Source organism: Mixophyes fleayi, chromosome 7 (assembly GCF_038048845.1).
Source record: "Mixophyes fleayi isolate aMixFle1 chromosome 7, aMixFle1.hap1, whole genome shotgun sequence".
NCBI lineage: Eukaryota > Metazoa > Chordata > Amphibia > Anura > Limnodynastidae > Mixophyes > Mixophyes fleayi.
Window position 1 is genome coordinate 93,020,628 of NC_134408.1, and position 18,731 is coordinate 93,039,358.

An 18,731-nucleotide genomic window follows, 5' to 3' on the forward strand; every position below is an offset into this window, starting at 1 on the left:
TTTTCTAAACTTTGTGGCACATTTCCTGTTCCAACTGGTCCAAATGCAAGTCTACCACTTCACTGGCTTTGCCAAAGTTTCCAGTCAGAAGATCTTTATTTTAACAATTGTTACACCATGGAAGCAGGTCACTGAAAACCTATCAGGACATTTTGCCAGTGAAATATTGCACAGAAAATATTTTCTTTTTTCCTGTTCAAACACAAGGTGACAAAGACATTTTTTAAATACAAAGTCCTTACCAAGTTGTAAATGCCCAAAAGAAGAGCTTCAATACACCCGTTACTCTGTCGGTCACGACTGGCAATGAGACGCAAGTAGATGGAAATCAACTCTGGCAGGAACTGCATGGTAAATCTCTTTAGTCGCACTTCAGAGCTGCGGTAGAGCTCAAAAAGCTGGTGACAGATTGGTTCCAGAAGCTGCAAACACAGGAGAACTTGAGAAACAGATGGTTTCCAGGGTTACAAGACTACACTCCAAGGCAAAATCTACAAACCTTAAAAAGGTGCACACACATACAAGTTAAAATTTTGATGAAATCACATTTGATGGGACCATACAATTATTTTATTATTGTTGAAACAATGTAAAAAGCAACAAGGTCTTCAGCACAGTCACAGGAAATCCCAGGAAGGTTACCATGTGATGTCTCACGGCATTACACAAAAAAAAGGGAAAACAGACAAAATATTCCCAAAACACTTTCTTGTTCTTGGTCTGTAACCACTTTTTCTTCAAGTCTCTACTCCTTTTAGTACCTGTGTATTAACTGGGTCACCAGATATTTTATATTATGAGGATCTCACATGGATCTTACATGGATCTGTATTGTGTGTCAGCCAATATCAATATGCACTAATCCACAGGCAAGTTAATTATTCAGTGCAGAAGAGATTAAAGAGGAAATGAGCTATGTATATACACAATCATTATCTTCATTGATAAAATGTCAAAGCTAATTCAGTGTCCCTGTAAATGACCCATGATTTCCCTTAGGGAACCACCATGCTGGAAGTGCATTGGATATGGCCTGCATAGGCTCAATCATTTTGTAATATTCTGGTCTGTCTGATCAAATCATCATTTGCACTCACTGAGGATGCTGGAACCTCCTGATCTGAAGGGATATTTTAAACAGTGAAAGTCATTAGAAAAAACATTATGCTTTCACCAAATGTATGCTGCTACTCATGAAATACACGTGGGAGGTAAGAAGGATTTACCTCTGCTTCTATTTAAAGGAAAAAGAACATAACATTTTTCATTTAATAACAGTACCAAATAAATACTATTTTAGCATAAAGGATTTGAAGAGCTTCGACAACTCCATTCAAAAAAACCATGACCCTCTGTACATTAAGTAGGAGAGTCCTCCTCTGAAAACCACAAGTTGCCTTAAACTGAGGGCAGGCTATCGCTGCAGCTCTTTGCGCTGGTGTACTGGTGTAGTAGTTCTATTGCTATAGAATGCATGTAATGTAACACTTTTTTTTATAAGGAACTATTAGGAAGTGTACAAGGGAACAGCCAACATCAAATTATGTTTACAATCAAATTACCCTAGAGAGTGGATCAATTGTAAATCAGTTCTTGGGTTTAAGATTGCCACATTGGCTGCATTTCATTTTATATGCAATCCTTTGAACACTCATCTTAAAATATGTGTATGGTACAAACAATCATCAAACACGGTTGCACTACTGGGGTGCTTCCACTTGCTCGGTTTATTATTTCTGGTTCCCAGTACAATTAATTATAAATTTGTCCATGTAATGTCAGCCTGAAGAATAGAAGTCAACAAAGTGGCGTAACAGGCAGAGGGTGGTGGGGGTATTACAGCGCAGTCATTTGCTAAGCTGCATGGATATCTGTCATGGCAAAAATACTAAATCCCTCCAGCATGGTGGTACATTTTTTTTTTTATCTCAAATGTGTTTTAGATAAAATAACTCCAACAAAAAAAAATCATTATTTTTTATTTTGCCAATATTCTATCAATGGCTATCAACTGTCTGGAGCAAGCAACTAACACATTGCCTGTGGTCACCATCTGCCCGGAGCCAGGAACTAGCAATGTCCCTGTGATTAGCAACTGCCTGGAGCTAGAAACTAGCAATGTCCCTGTGGTTAGCAACTCCCTTGAGCCAGGAATTAACAATATCCCTATGGTTAGCAACTGCCTGGAGCCAGGAACTAGCAATGTCCCTATGGTTAGCAAATGCCTGGATCCAGGAACTAGCAATGTCCCTATGGTTAGCAACTGCCCAGGAGCTCTGTATTTGTAATTATTAACTGCCCAGAGTCAGGGACTAGTCCTGTATCTGTAAGTATTAATTGCTTAAAGTCAGGAACTAGCACATTGCCTGTATCCATGAAAATGTATCCCCTCCAACATCTACAACTGTTATGTTCCAAGTATTCCCACATTGCAAATTCTTTGGGTAGGGCCATCTTTACCATCTGTTTCAGGTCATTGTAGGCAGGGAATCTCTGTGTATCCTGATCAATGTATAGCGCTACATAATATGTTTTCACTTTAAAAAAGAATATGTTTATTCTTTTGATTTATAGTTGTTTTTCCTGCAAAGATTTACAAAACATTTGCAAAAACGTACAAAATTAACAGAAACTTTTCAACTAGAAAACTGTTATAATGACCAAATCAAAGAGATTTACACACCAGTATTTGCAAGGATAACAAGAGTCCATGCATATTATTTAATCACACCGCTCAGATGTAAAAGCAGTGGATCTTTCAGAAATTACAAGTACAAAGCCTTTGTTACAGGATATTCATCTTCCCAAAATTGAATAACACACTACACCAAACAGGATACCTTATTTGGTTATAACATTATAAAATAATGATATAAACAGAGTGACAGCAAGTATAAATTTATAATAAGACATTAGGAATTAACACAGTATTACATGTACTTACCTCGTTATTTGGATCTTGTATGACTTTATACAGCGCTGATACTAGAGTTTTTTTGCGATGAAGAGTTGCAGCATAAGCAGTTAGTTGAGTTTCAGGTAATACCTGTTAGATCAATGACAAAAAAAACCCAAAAAAATAGATAGAGACATACTTTTACTTTCTTTGTTTTCCCAAAAACTTTTTTTCAGAAGTTTCCATCATAAAATATACAGTGTGTGTGTCATAAACATACAGTAATAAACAAATAATAAAAGATTTGTTATGGTAATTTATACATTTCCCGATAAGTAACCTGGGATATAAAACATTAAAAAATAAATTGTTGTTTCAGACACAATTACTTTAAGCCAGAGCTGTCCAAACTCAGTCCTCAAGGGCTGCCAACAGGTCATGTTTCTGGATTTCTGTCTGTAGAAACAGGTGGGGTAATTATTGTCCCAGTCAAATAGATTAACTCACCTGTACATGAGTAAAGAAATCCTGAAAACATGAACAGTTGGTAGCCCTTGAGAACCGAGTTTGGACACCTCTGCTTTAAGCCCACTTTTTCATTTAATTTTAGAGTAGGGATTATTTGTTTACATAAACTCGGTTGTTTAAAACCATCATTGTGACGATACCGGGTTTTCTGGCCCAATTCTACCCAATTACCTTTGGCTGGCCACCCACGGGAGCCTTCCTAGGCCAGGGAAGCCTACCCAGTACCTTCTAAGGTTCTTATTAGTCACTCAGGCAAATGCAGTTAGAAAGTAAAGCAATACATTTATTGTAATAAAACCAAATCACTAGATTATTAGGTACACACAGTAAATAAATGCCAGGCAGGTTTACCACATCATCTGTCCCTTACCCCACTAGCTTAAGGAGCTACAGTCACCTGGATGTCCTGACTTAAAGGACCATGGAGTTCTTCTCTTAGCTGCAGCACATTGGTAGAGAACAAAAACTCAAAACCAGCTACACTGCATTTCCATGAATCGATCCTCAGAATGAATATCACCTCTCCCCTGGAGTGGCTCCTTATATCTAGGGTCAAATTTTCACAATGCTTTCCCCTCCCTGGGCCAACCCCTGGGCCTCTGCTTCTTAACCATTGGTGGGTGCTATATCAGGGGGTTGGAGGGGGAGTGGAGATGAGCTGTACTTTCACAGAAGATCCCCTGCTGGGCTCTAGACAAAATGTCTGAACTAGTCATGTTGAGAACAATGGATACCAATTGTCCTTCTCCTTCACCTGTATCCTGCAATCTGATCCTTACTAATAACCCACCTGGCTTCACTTTAAGGACAATAATTAACAGCTTCCATGCAATAGCAACTAGATACAATAAACAATATACATATTTACAATGAGCTACAATGTCCCCTTATCCACATGTAATTAGACAATGCAGTGGTATTCTGTTGAGCTGGGGATCAACAGCAAGGGCTATAAAAAGTACATGCTATAATCCACATTTTGTGAGAAACGAGGAACAGGCTGGTTAGGGTGATATTAATACATCGTTTCACCACAGTCATTATAAGGAGGAAAATGATACCAGACAAATTCTTGTTAAAATAATAAATTAGAGATTATAATGGATTCCTGCCCAAGAGTATTTCCAAATTGTACCACAAAGTAAGTTTAAAAGTTTTTTTTATGAGGCTAAAACATTTTGTATTCATTGGTAATATATGTAAACAGGGTAACAATGTTTCAAAAAATTTCCCTGACAACTTTCTGTGCCATTTCTCTCTACCCTGTCTACATGAAATAAGTATAAGTCCCCTTTTGTCATACTTAATATAGGAATGTCTGATAAAAGCCACTGGGATAGAATAACTTTTTTAGATGCAGCTGCTATCATTAGTAAAAGTGGATTATTTCCCTCAGTCAGTTTCTGATCAATCCACTGTGTGTGAATATTTCAAATTGCCCAATTGTCAATCAAAATAATTAGTAACTTAACTAGTCATGTTGTAAAACACTGCACAAATTTCAAACATTTTGGAATATTAGCCCACAAGATCCCTGCTGAGTGAATGGCATTTATTGCAATTAACATTTGTATGGATGACAAAAATCTCAACTTTGGTGTGAGGTAGGCACTATGCCTACGATTTGAAGGTGGAAACGAGGGAGGGAAAATTCGAACGCACATTGGAAATGTACAGTAAGGGCGTGCTGAGGCAAGCGCACACTCATACATCCAATTCAAGATCTATGCATCTTTTTTAAGTCGTATCACATGCACCAGCTACAGGGCAGGTTTAACTGCAGATTGATAGTGATGACAGACACGTATGCATACCATAATATATGTTTGCAATTAAGACAAACTGTAAAAATTAAATTTATATACAGGAGGCATTAAGAACATACTGATATATATATTTTACAGATAAAAAAAGATTATATATTTTTTAAAATAAATTTTCATCAATGATTATAGTATTAGGAAGTATTGTAATTAATTTTTTCCATGTGTTCACTTTGCGTATGTTGATTAATCAGGCCCATAGTGCCAACTCTAAAATCCAATCAAAATTGCTATTTATCCCTGTGTTGTTGAACCGTTACTTTGAGTGGCCAGAAATGAAAAGGTTATGGTAATTCCCCTTTGTTTTAAAGAATTACGCCCCCCCACCCTTCCTAGGTAACAGACATTTCAGGGATAGTACTTTGTGACCTCTATCATTTTATTAACAATGCTACTAGAACTAACAAAGTTTAGAGTTCATCATATACCAAGAGACCAATGAAACAAAGAGAAATCACAATATCCCAGAGGTAGGTGTATAATTGTAGATGGCAGTTGATTGTGTGAGCAGATAAGCACAGCTGCTATTGGAGGAAATGCAAACTTAGGGGCATATTCAATTAAGCCACAACATCGCGGCTGCGTATTTTTTGTTTTTATGGTACTGTAACATTACTGATTTCCCTTTGCAACCCTATGAAGGGGGGGGGGGGGTGAAGGGAAATCGGCGATGGTGCTTTAACCCGAAGTGTCTTCGGGTCTGTTCCAGAGGCGCTTTGCGCTTAATTGAATATGCCCCTTAGTGTTGTAATAAATGACAGAGCATGTCTCTAGCAGCGTATCGGTGCTTGAGCAGCAGTAACAGCAGTAACAGGATAAATGCTCTTTGGTTGTACATGGAGGAGTTATATACATTGCTGGTTTGGACTGTAAATGGTGGACATGTAGGATTGTGCGAGACTCCGTTTCTGATGTTTCAGCATTGACTGACACTATAAACTGACATGGGGGAGGGGAGCATATAATTACATTCATATACAAAATATATAAAACAATGAAGTATTAACTTGTGCGTCTCAAAAATAGCTCTTTCTACATGTTTGCATGTAGAGAAACAAACATAACTGTATCTTGCGGATGTACAGGAAGTATTTCATAAGGTGGGGGAACTGTGGCTCTCTTACAGTTGCTTGGCTCACTCATCCCTACTGCTGATTTAACTAGTTCTTGACTGCGGAGTTGAAGCGTGGTGAATTTGTATCTAACCTTTTTACAGTTCTCCTTTATTCCATGCCCCCTTATATACAGTTCAATCAAGTCGCCTTATAATACACAGTGGGCAAGTTATATTCTGTTCCACACACATGTAATATATTTTATGTTTCTTATATCTCCTGTTCTCTTTTTATATTGTTAAATTAATAATAAAAGTCATTAGAATGATATAAATAACTGTATTATACACACCAATAAACAATGTTTTACTTGTAAGAATGAACCTTACAAGCATTTTCGCAGGTGTGGTTTTTTTAAATCAGCAATATCCTAAGATATATCTACGATAATATATTTTCACAAATCCAAGTACAAATAATCACTAATTTTCCTAACAGTGGGGTGCATTTAGCATAGCTTGAGCAGCAATATAGTGTATATACTCGAATAGTGATGAAACAAAGTCATGCAAACAAAAACGGACCATCCCAACTTACCAATATGTGCGGGGGAAAACACCCAAAATAAACAAGAAGTAAATATGTTTATTATTAAGGTTTGACTTTTCCCTGTAGGTTTATCATATTAATACTTTACCGTGTATCGATATGATTTTAAAAGGACACCTATCGCTTCATAAACAATGATCTTGCTTTATGAAAACAAGCAGCAGAGGTGAACAGATAGGCAGCATTCTCATTACTATTGGTTCAGCATTTAGGTGAACTGCACCCAGGAGAGGGCTGGCAAATTTCAGCCTGGGGGGCAAGACTCGACTCAGCAGTATATTTTAAAGGAAAAAAAATGCAGGTGGCCCAGCCCAAAGTAGCCCACTATGGGACCGGCCCGGGACGCAGATGCCCCACTGCCCCTGACTGCACCAACACAAAAAATGATGAAATCACCTTGTATTCCGAGAGCCATTCTTCCACTACCCCACGTTCAGATCCCAGCATCTTCTTACCACGTCCACTGCTCTCTCACTAGGGAAGGATAAAATGTTTGGTTACTGGCTAGTAACACAGGAGGTCCACAGAACATTGCTATTTTGGCTGGAATACTTTCTAATACAAGTCATCAGTTAAAAAATTTATGAGTACTGTAATTTTACAAAACATAGAACCACTGGGGTTTTTACTGGAAGAAATTACCCTATGACCTTGAAGGCATTATTTTGTCTGGCTGCCATGTTTTATGTACTGTAACATGAAGAGCTTGGGGAAAATATTATTATCTAGTAAACATCAAGCATTTTCACTACATTATTTGAAAAGGTAAAAGTGGACATGCATGATAAAAATACTGGTCAAAACCAATGCATCAATTGTATCACAAGATAAAAGACATGGAAATTATTAAAGATGAAAGAAATTTTTGATTAAAAAATAAATAAATAAATAAATCCATGAATATAATTTAAAGCATCAATCCCACACAGAAGTTTATATGTTTTCTTTAAATAGCATGTCAAGGACCATTTAAGCATGCATCCGTCATTGTTCTTAGAAGACTTTCTACACATAATTATCTCATTTTCGAATTCCCTCTGGAGTGCACAAAATAAAGCTGCCAGTCACACACGTGTTCATATATCTTAGCACGTTGTGTAAAGGCAAAAGGGGGAGGATGGGTCACAGGAGGATTTCACAGTACACAGAGCAGACAGAGCTCAGAGGAGCATTTCAAAGCCTCTCTGCCCACAACATTATGCACCTTGTGACTGTGGTTGCCACTGTGCAGAATTAGTAATCATTAATAGCAGACTGAAGAAACAAGCCAAGGAAAAATGGTAATTACCCCAAAAATTTTATAGCCTTCCACAGCGATTTATTTTAGGGGGGAGAAAAACAAACTTAATTTATTCATGGAATTGCTGCTGAATCAGCGCATACGCCATATAAATTTTAAATAAAAATTTGCAAATACATACAGAATGCAATCCTTGCCATTGTTTATCACAGAGGTGGGCAAACTAAAACTTCAGCTATCTATGGCATAAAGCATTCCTTCATGGTGCTTTATGTGCTCAATAGCGTAGCATTATCAGGGGTATAGCCCAGCAACAGCACAAATATCAGAACTTACCCACTCCTGGGTTGTATTTATTGTGCAGAAATTGAGCACCAGACATCAAAACATTAAAGGGAAAAAAAAAAACTAACTTCATAACTGAAAACCACAAAACATCTGCAAAAATCCCATTTTCAGAAGTGTTTAAAATTTAATAACAACCATGAGGTTTATGAGGAAATAGACCACATTTACATAACCAAGATTGGGAGCTCAACATGTTTAATTGTTTTTCACGTGTCTATTTTTAACTAGACGTTATAAAATACTTTGGACTTGCTAACACACAGAACTAAAGTAAGCTATTCACCAGTTTGATATTAAAGGACATGGGGTTAAACTGTACGACCTTGGCACAAGATATGCTTAGAAAAAGAAATATGCAGCAGAGCATTTTAAATATAAATGAGGCCTAGTGAAAGGAGATCTTACTGGATGGAAAAAATGACAGACTTTGAATGCTTAGGTTAAGTGTATTTGCAACAAAACGCCACATATATAAAATAGGGATGTGTAAACCGTTAATAAAGCCTATATGCCCGTGTAATACAAAATCACAAGACACAAGCTCTATTGTTATGCACAATCAGATAAGAACACAAAGTTATCTTTGTACCTTTCAGGTTTTGATGAAATGCATGTTGTGCTTCAATGCTTTAGATCAGAGGTGTCCAAACTCAGTCTTCAAGGGCCTCATGATTTCAGGATGTCTTTACTAATGCACAGGTGAGTTAATCTAATTGAATGGGTCAGTAATTATCACACCTGTTTCTACAGATAGAAATCCAGGAAACATGACCTGTTGGAAGCCTTTGGGGACAAAGTTTGGACACCTCTGCTTTAGATATTCATCCCTGAGCCACCTGATCACTTGGTGAGTGGAACTAAAACACATGGAGAGCTACAGGTCCCCACATATAAGCACACTCTTTTCGTACTGGTTATATGAATAGTCTATGCATACTGGCAGCTTGCAGTAAAAATGTTCAACTAATCCTCCTTGTATGTTACACAAGGACAACTCTGTGCACCAAGGACATCACAAAAGGCACAAAAACTAATATGAAGAAATCTTAGCGGGTTACACTCTTCATAGTGTAAAAGGTAAATAAATGTGTACAAGGAAATGTTCCACTGCTACATTTATCTATCTTGCTACAGTGTTAGATAAGCAGCCTCTGTGCTATTAAAGTGGTCATATCTTTACAGACTGTGACAGAAATCACTTTCCTGAAGCTATGTCCTCCGATCTGCTAAAGATTTTTATTAGATTTTACTCTATCAAAGTTGCGCTTGTGTGTTTTCATCTATGTTCTAAGGGAAATGTTGCCCAATCTGCTTCTGCTGGTGACAGCAGCTTTACAGGGTTGCATCAACACCATACTTCATTACAGGAAGAGCCAGCACTCTGTTTTCTCTATAGTGTTACCCTGAGATAGAGAATTGCATTGAGAAATCCTCTAACAAGCTTAGCACACTTCTCAGCTGGGGACTATTATCTCTAGAGATCTGACTGCCGGAGCGAATTCATGAAATCATAGCTCAAAACTCTAGTTATCACCAACTGCCGCCTGATCTTCTCATAGTGGTAATAACGCCATAGCATCAACAGCAATAATCATTTTAAAATGAAGAGTTTTTTTTTCCGTCTAATCAAACATGTTAACATTCATCACAACAACATTGTAAAGGCCTAGGGAAGTGTATTTGATTCATTATGGAGTTCATGTAACTGTATATCTGCAGTAGCACAAGTTTTTATCAATCTGCCTCAATGAACAGACAAGGCTAAAGGCTGTTTATTGCAGATTGGTGTATAACATAGTAAGCATGGGCATATTATTATTCCTTTTCCTAAAAATGTATTTAGTGGCAACATATAGTATAGTGCTAGACAGATTAAAAAAACTAATCGAACAGAAAGGGCTGAGTTGGACACATTTTTGGAGCTAAAAAAAAAGCATACCGACGTCCATATGCAAAGTCAGAGGCATTTTAAGATGCATCCAGCTCTGCACCTGTAGACTATGCACCAGGTTCACGTCAGACATACATACACCCACAAACACACAACTAGGTCATAAGCACAAGAAAAGTTTGTTAATATTTGTTTTGATAGCGAAAAATACATTCACTCTAAGGGGCATATTCAATTACAATTCCGGTCCGCGAACTTAATCCACGTTACTGCAATAACATGGATTTTCGTTTACAGCCCATAGTGTTGCGTACGAAAATCTGCATTATTGCGGTACCGTAATACCGGCAATAACGCGCACTTTCCGTGGCAACGCGCGGTACCGCGGACCGGAACCCTAATTGAATATGCCCCTTAGGTTTCATAGCTTGATATAATACAGCTGATATATTATTGCTTCTCTTGTGCAAATGAAAGTAGCAAAATACATTTATTTTTTTTCACAAAATTATGCTCTCAGAATCCTATAATATATGCATAATCAATGCAATGCAAATCATCAGAGTGTATATGCACCTGTCCTCTAGCAGGTCCAAAAGATACGGATGTTAACAGGTGTATATATACATGCCTCCATGCTACTCTGCCTCACATCTGCATGAACACCCTCACTGTACTCATTTGCACTAGTTGTCAGATTGTAGGTACAATATGGAAGAAGTCATGGAGACGGAAATGGGAAGCAGCGATTATGGGTCACTGGCAGACTGTAGAGCACAGGTTGGCTGGTAAACAGTAAATAACAGGTAGGTAAAAGAAAAAATACTCAGACACTGCATCTACTCAGAATGGATTAAAGGTGTGAATTTAGGATGTACTAACTTGAATTACATTATAAGATAGACACAGTGTGAAGTTTCTGGGAGACAGTGAGTCTCCATAATTTTTTCAAGGCACCCCTCCAAAATAATTACTGAGCAGTCCTGTTTTAGTTGGGTCAAAAAATTGTAATAAGTATTTAGGTCAGGACAGAAATACTTATTTAGTTGTATGCAAAAATGCCCCCTCTGACGCCAGACACTCTGCCCCCTCTGCATCCAGACACGTTGCCCTCTCTCACGCTGTCCCCCTCCTTTGCCCTCTATCACGCTGTGTCCCCCCTCCTCTGTCCCTCTCACGTTGTGTCCCCCCTCCTGTCCCTCTCACGCTGTGTCCCCCCTCCTCTGTCCCTCTCACGCTGTGTCCCCCCTCCTCTGTCCCTCTCACGCTGTGTCCCCCCTCCTCTGTCCCTCTCACGCTGTGTCCCCCCTCCTCTGTCCCTCTCACGCTGTGTCCCCCCTCCTCTGTCCCTCTCACGCTGTGTCCCCCCTCCTCTGTCCCTCTCACGCTGTGTCCCCCCTCCTCTGTCCCTCTCACGCTGTGTCCCCCTCCTCTGTCCCTCTCACGCTGTGTCCCCCTCCTCTGTCCCTCTCACGCTGTGTCCCCCTCCTCTGTCCCTCTCACGCTGTGTCCCCCTCCTCTGTCCCTCTCACGCTGTCCTCCTTCTCTGTCACGCTGTCCCCCTCTGCCGCGCGCCAGCCATAGAAAATCACCCCTAGGAGCCGCGGCGCACACTTTGGGAACCGCCGATCTAGAGGATATGAACACACATTGTTTGGAGAATACAAGAGTAATATTTAATAGATAACTTGATGCTGTAAAACGAACAAATACTTCCTGGCCTCAACTAATTAGCAGTCAAGCTATGAACTACTTGCCAGATAGGTCACATGTAGTTTAAAACTAAAAAAAACAAAAAACAGGATAAAGAAAAATAAAAATACAAAAAGAATTAATCGATGAAATTAAAGTCCAGAGTTTAAAACTTCATGAGTTCAAATAATGTTCAGTAATCCTTTCAAGAATCTCTGATGAACAGAAGTAGTACAGAACACAGTCTTAGCTATTACACTTCCGAGCATGATTGATGTTCTTATTTGACCTGAGAGAATTAAAATATCTCCGATACGGGAAGTCTCACACTATGGGGCCTATATATTAAACATTTTTAGCCTGTAAATTCCCCGAAAACGGAATGGCTGCAAAACTAAGTATATTGCAAATGTATTATTGCTGCATCGCAGCAGAAATCATGGATATCTGCTGCTCTGCACTTTTTTTTCGAAATACATAGCAGTCCTAATAGATGTCTATGGGTACCACAATTCAAGAAGGAATGAAAAGACTTTTGCACCTGTCTTAATGTACGCCAGCTCAGACTGGCGTACATTACCCTTTTTGCTACCTTTCAGCTCTGCTCCAAAGAGCACTGTGCATGTGTGCTGGGGGATCATATGATCCCTCACTGTCACACACCGCTTTCTGCAACAGTGAAGTGCAGGGAAGCTAGTACGCATGGCCGAAGAATTCACTACGCTGGTCATCGGGAATGAAGATGCAGTGATAAGGTAAGTGTTAGACTTCACAGGAACAGCAGTTTATCGTGATTGCTGTCCTGTTGTAACTTTTTTGATAAATATGAAAGATAGTTCAATCCTTATCTATGCGATAAGGATTGAAAACTATCTTCCATCAATTGTGTTGGTACATAAATATGCCCCTATGAGTGAGTGACTTACCCCTTTGACAGTTGTCACTTGGTGTGACCACGAGTACGAGTGCGCCTGACTATCTACAAACGGATTGACTTCCAACAAGGTCCTATACACCGACAAACCAATAAGCAGAAGGGACGAGCAGAGGACCGGGAAACCCGCACCAGGGGCCCTACAACTAAAAGAGCAGCCCGGATACTCCGTCCGCCACCACTACTAAGGAACCATCAACCTGGGATTCCACCAGCAAGCAACGACCATCAAAGGGGTAAGCCACTCACTCAGAGTAAGACTTCCTGTATAGGTGATATTTAATTCTCTCAGGTCAAATAAGGACATAAATCAGATTAATTTTGATCCACTCCACTGTTTGATTTTTCTCATGCTTGGAAGCGTAATAGCCAAGACTGTGTTCTGTACTACTGTTCATCACGGATCCGTGAAAGCATTACCTAACATCAATTAATTAATTATTTTTTTTGTGGGGGGGGGGGTCCAATTTTTGTGATTTATTTTTTTTTATTTCGTTTTTGTCTTTTTCCTTTTTCCTTTTTCTGTTTATAGTTTTAAACTACATGTGGTCAATCTGTTTATGGCAAGTAGTCCATAGCTTGACTGCTAATTAGCTGAGGCCAGAACGTATTTGTTCACTTTACAGCATCAAGTTATCTGGTGAATTTTACTCTTATATTCGCCAAACAATGTGTTATTCATATCCTCTAGACACACATTTCATGGTTTACAATACATTAACAGACCCAGTTTATAATCATCAATGACAACCTCACTGTCCCCCAGAAACTACACACTATCTTCTCATGTAATTCAAATTAGTACAACCTAAATTCACACCTCTCATTCATTCTGAGTAGATGCAGCGTCTGAGTATTTTTCTTTTTGCCTACTTGTTATTAGAGCTTGGAAAACTTTAACAAGCAGCTCTCATAAAGAATTAGCACCATAAATCCATAAATTAAGTAAACTCTGAGCGCAGATCAATCATTCCTTAAGTAAATAAAAGCAAACGGAAGAGATATAAAATATTGCATCATTTGGGGCTTTGTAAAGGAGAACCAGAATTGCAAATTATATTTATTTAACCGCATTATCGAAACAATTAGCAAGGAAAAATCAGCCGGTCAGTCATGTTCCACATGGCTTGAAATGGAGCAAGTTTTGTTAAGGGAAAACTGATTAGTAGGATGCTACAATAATAAAGGCAGGAAATGAGGAGAGCATTAATTCATGTTTTCGTGGTGTCATTAGTGAGGTGAAAGGGACTGAATGTGGGGAGTGAATGGTAGGTCAGAATGAAATATAAACACAAGATGGTAGTGCGGATAGTGTTGCTCACAAAAATAGACATTTCTGATGTGGGAGTGGAAGAAGGGAACACAAGGAACTCAGTCTTAGTTTTTTTTTTTTAAGTTTCAGATGGAGAGAGGACATGATGGAGGAAATAGGTGAGACATTCGCTGGTGTTAGGCCAAGGAGCAGAGAGAGATGATAGGAGAAGTTATAGAGTTTGGTGTCATCAGCATAGAGTTGGTACTGAAGACCAAACCTGCTGATTGTGTTTCAAAGCAAGAAATACAGAGAGAATAGAATGAATTCCTGTACTGAACCTTAGAGAATTCCAAGTGATAGATGAAATGCGGAGCAGGTAAAACCAGCCAGAGATATGACGAACATCCTGTTTTATATATGTCTTGTTTTCCCTATTGTACTGAACACTGTGGCGCCTTACAAATGTACAACAATAATAATAATGAATATCTGAATAGGACAATAGCTGTAAGGGATTGTCTGTCGCAACCCCTTGAATTATCAGCCAGTAGATTATTATAGAAGTAAAGAAAACATGAATTAATAGTGATTATATGCGTTTTCAGAAAATGTATAAATTGATGAAAAAGTGTTTATGTATCTACACACACACACTTAAATAGTTTAGGTAGACATGCCCTAAAATGAACTTGGAAATGCAAGTTACTGATATGTATGAATATTTGAGCAACCACCAGCAATTTCCTGCCTCATCACTGAACATTTATTTTTATAAACTAAGCACTTCAGTGAGATGACTCCTGGGTATATCCTATCTTACTGTCTGTCTGGCTCATCTTTTTGGCTAATTCCACAAATTACTGCACCTGCACAAATTGATTTATTGGAATATGATTTATGGGGGAGGGTGAAGCAGACAGTACTTTCTGACTCTTTCTTTTTGAAGCATATTGAATCTTTAAAAGCTTCTGGCAAGCAATGAAAAGAAAATAATTTTTAACCTAGCTCCAGAACTTTGGTGGTATGCCAGTGAGAATGCTACAAATACACAAACAGCATTCTACAATGTGAAGATGAAAAAGTCTAAAAAAAACCCAAACAAAAATAATAATAAATCTTGTAAGTTTAGGTCATACATTTCAAACACAAACTAAGTCCATCCAACAAGCTGAATGTTTGAACTTCGTTATATATAGAGATTTGCTTGCCATCACGATAATCATCATCAGAGAAGAAATAAGCCCATGCTTGGTATACCCTATATTATAAATGGTACCAGCTGCATGGCAATATAAATTCCCACATATGTATACAAAACAAAACAACAGTTGTTGCTGGTGCTTATCCTTAACACTGCATATCTGTGTATATCTATCAAAATTAAAACATGAGGTATTAGTTCATATCCTGATCAAAACATTTAAGCCTTAAGGCTTACATCTAGCTCCTATAACTTGGAGGTGAGTGCATCTGATTTTAACTGCATTTTAATGGTGTTTAAAGCATACAGATCAGTGTAGGACCTGCACACAATGAGGTGCCCTTGACATTGGAATACAGGTTTAAATGTTTTGTTTAAAATATAAACGAATATCTCATGTTTTCATTTTGCTAGATACAGACAGATATGCAGCATTAAGGCTAAGCAGTGACAACTGTCTTTTTGTTTTGTATCACAATCATGCATCAGTTTGACAGGAGCCTCGTATCATTATGTTATGCTATCGATGGGCACAGCTAAACCCACAAACAATCAATCAGACTCATGCTGGTCTCCATTCTCCTCCTCCTCACATCATGACATTGTCCTTGTCACATGGAGCTGCTGTGAACATATGATTATTTTATCCCCACCCACTTTAAAACTAGTGACAAACAAGAAAACATTTCAATTATCTCCGGTCTGCCATCGACCTAAAATCGCATCAGGGGTTAAATGTATCAAGCTGCTAGTTTCCGGCGGATTATAAAGTAAAGATGTTGACTATGGCAACCAATCAGATTCTAGTTATTTATTTAATACATCTCCACTTTCAAACCCCCTGGAAACTCGCAGCTTGATACATTTACCCCAAATGTTACTGGCTTCAGTGCATACCTGCAAGGAAGCTGTACAAAATCAGTAATAAATATAATGCAATCTTTAATGTAAATCACTTAAGCACCGTATATGTTTGAGACATGCAATAAAATCATTTGCAGCAAAAAGATTTATAACTGGACAAGGCAAGGTCTACAGCTGGTAGAAAAAACTTCACTCATATGCAAATATGCTAAACTAAATATTTACATAACTACAATGAAAACAGTGTACAATGTGTATTTGTGTGTGGAACAGAACTATTCTTCACTTATAATGAAGGATACCACAATATGGCCTGCCCTTGAGACAGTTTGCAAGTGTTTAATTGAAATACTTCTGAATTCAGTCAAAAATGCAAATTAAATAATCTGCAATCCTTAGCAAATGATTGTGCTGTAAGTAGGGTATTAGCTTTTCTTACACAAGGATTTCAGGCTGTCTAGAACACACAGTGCGTTCTGGTTTTTGTCCAAGCCTAAGTACCTTCTGTCTGCCTCTGAAAACAGATCCCAAATACGTTGGGTGAGGAAGGATGAAAATGACAACTGTTGGTGTCCTAAAAGGATCTCATTGAAACAGATTTGGAGATTCAGAGGGATTACACAGCGGCTTCAAAAAATGTAACCAAATGGAAAATTGTAAAAAATAGAACAGAAGAAGACATGCACGTTCCATGGTTGTGTCTTACCTGGATTACAAGGAAATCAGTTTTCTACATAGAGCAATGTGAGGTGATGGGTTTCATGTCTGGAATGCATTTGTTGACTTTCAAGGGGATCCTTAGATCTCTAAAACAGAAAAGGAGGAAAGTTGCACACTGTTACTGACACAAGATTACACTGAAAACAATACAATATTTGTTCTGTACAGTTTATTTTGTGAATATAGGTGTACTGTGTCTTTCAAATGTTACTGACTGATAATCGTTTATCTTTCACCACTTTACTTGATGATTTGGAAAGCATGCAACATTTTTTACTGTAGCTTACAGATAATAGTTAAAATAGATGTCAACTGTTACGAGCCGCGGCTCTCCAACCTCCGTCCCGGCCGTCGCCATGACGACCGGGACGTCACTTCCGGTGGCTCGCCGGCCGCTGCCATAGCAACGGCCAGACGCTCTTCTATCCAGCGCCCCGTCCCTGCATTACAGGGCAGCCGGGCGCGTGCGCAACAGCGGGGCAAGTCTGCAGGCTGTTTAATTCCATCAAGGAACAGCCTGTGGGCAATTAGAGTACTGGGCTCTCATTGGTCTGTTTCAGTATTTAAGGCAGGGAGGGCTTAGCCTCCCTGCCGGTTATAGCTTCCAGTTCCTGTGTTGCTGCCTGCTGTTGTACTCCTGTACCTTTGGTGATAAGCCTTTTGGATTGATTTCTGCCGTGTATGACCTCTGCCTGTTTCCTGGATTTGCCTGTTTGCCTATGCCCTTGACCTACTGGCCTGTACCACCGTTTCTGCTGATTTGCCCGTGACCTCGACCCTTGGCTTGTTTCTTGACTATTCTTCCTAGCAAGTGACCCCTGACCTCGGCCTGACCTTTGGAACTGTTGCCTGCCATTAACCTCTGCTCCTGGGTTCCCCGCAGCTGATACACGCCACACGACCCTCTGTAGTCTGCAGCCAAGTCTGACCACACCACTAGGGGCTCCAGCGAACACCTGACTATCAGAGTAGACTCCGGGTGGTGTTGTATTGGTTGGAGGGGTTCCTGACAAACTCAATAAAAAAATGTCTTCAAGGATTTCAATTCTTCAACTGGAACTCAGCGCTTAATAAATCTGGCATTGTCCCAAGTTACTCATGTGTGGACATCTCCTTTAATTCAGCTAATCTTATACGGATAAGTCCGAATGTGCAGAGATGTAAATCGGAATTATATACAGTCTGCTCACTAAGAACTCACAAGAAAGAGCTTATAAACTGGGTGTTGGGAAATTGTAATGAATCAAAAAGCTTGTAGAAGTAAACCCAAAATTACAAGCTACTAAGTGGAAGCCAGATGTTCTATCTACTAGATAGGGGTCACAATGAGCCAGATTCAATAAGGAAAGTAAAGCAAAAAAACTGAGCAAGTGCACACCTTGGCAAAACCATGTTGCCATTACAGGGGTGCAAATTAGTTTATTACATAGCACATAAAGGAAAATACTGGCTATTTTTTTTATGTAGGACACAAATACTTGATAGCTTTATTTTTACACTGACATTTGAAGTTTTTCTAGGACATGCCTTACACCAATTATAAATCTGTTCCCACATTTTAAATTTGCCTCCCACGCCAATGCAACATGGTTTTGCCAAGGCAAAAAGTTACTCATTTGTTTTGCTTTACTTTCCTTAATGAATCAGGCCCAATGTGTTTTATTAAGACAAAATA

The 18,731-nt window shown here is 38.9% G+C and overlaps 1 protein-coding gene across 3 annotated transcripts in view; it reads right to left on the reverse strand.

Moving 5' to 3' along the window:
- Positions 1 to 18,731, reverse strand: part of HYCC2 (hyccin PI4KA lipid kinase complex subunit 2) — a 73,219-nt gene that overhangs the window by 18,387 nt on the left and 36,101 nt on the right. For all 3 annotated transcript variants that reach the window (XM_075180115.1, XM_075180116.1, XM_075180117.1), the window contains 4 exons: positions 17,043 to 17,142; positions 7,308 to 7,385; positions 2,945 to 3,046; positions 243 to 422 (listed from right to left, as the gene is read on the reverse strand). In XM_075180115.1, the coding sequence (XP_075036216.1) occupies positions 243 to 422; positions 2,945 to 3,046; positions 7,308 to 7,358 (333 nt within the window). In that variant the 5' untranslated portion in view covers positions 7,359 to 7,385; positions 17,043 to 17,142. The remainder of the gene's footprint in view (positions 1 to 242; positions 423 to 2,944; positions 3,047 to 7,307; positions 7,386 to 17,042; positions 17,143 to 18,731) is intronic.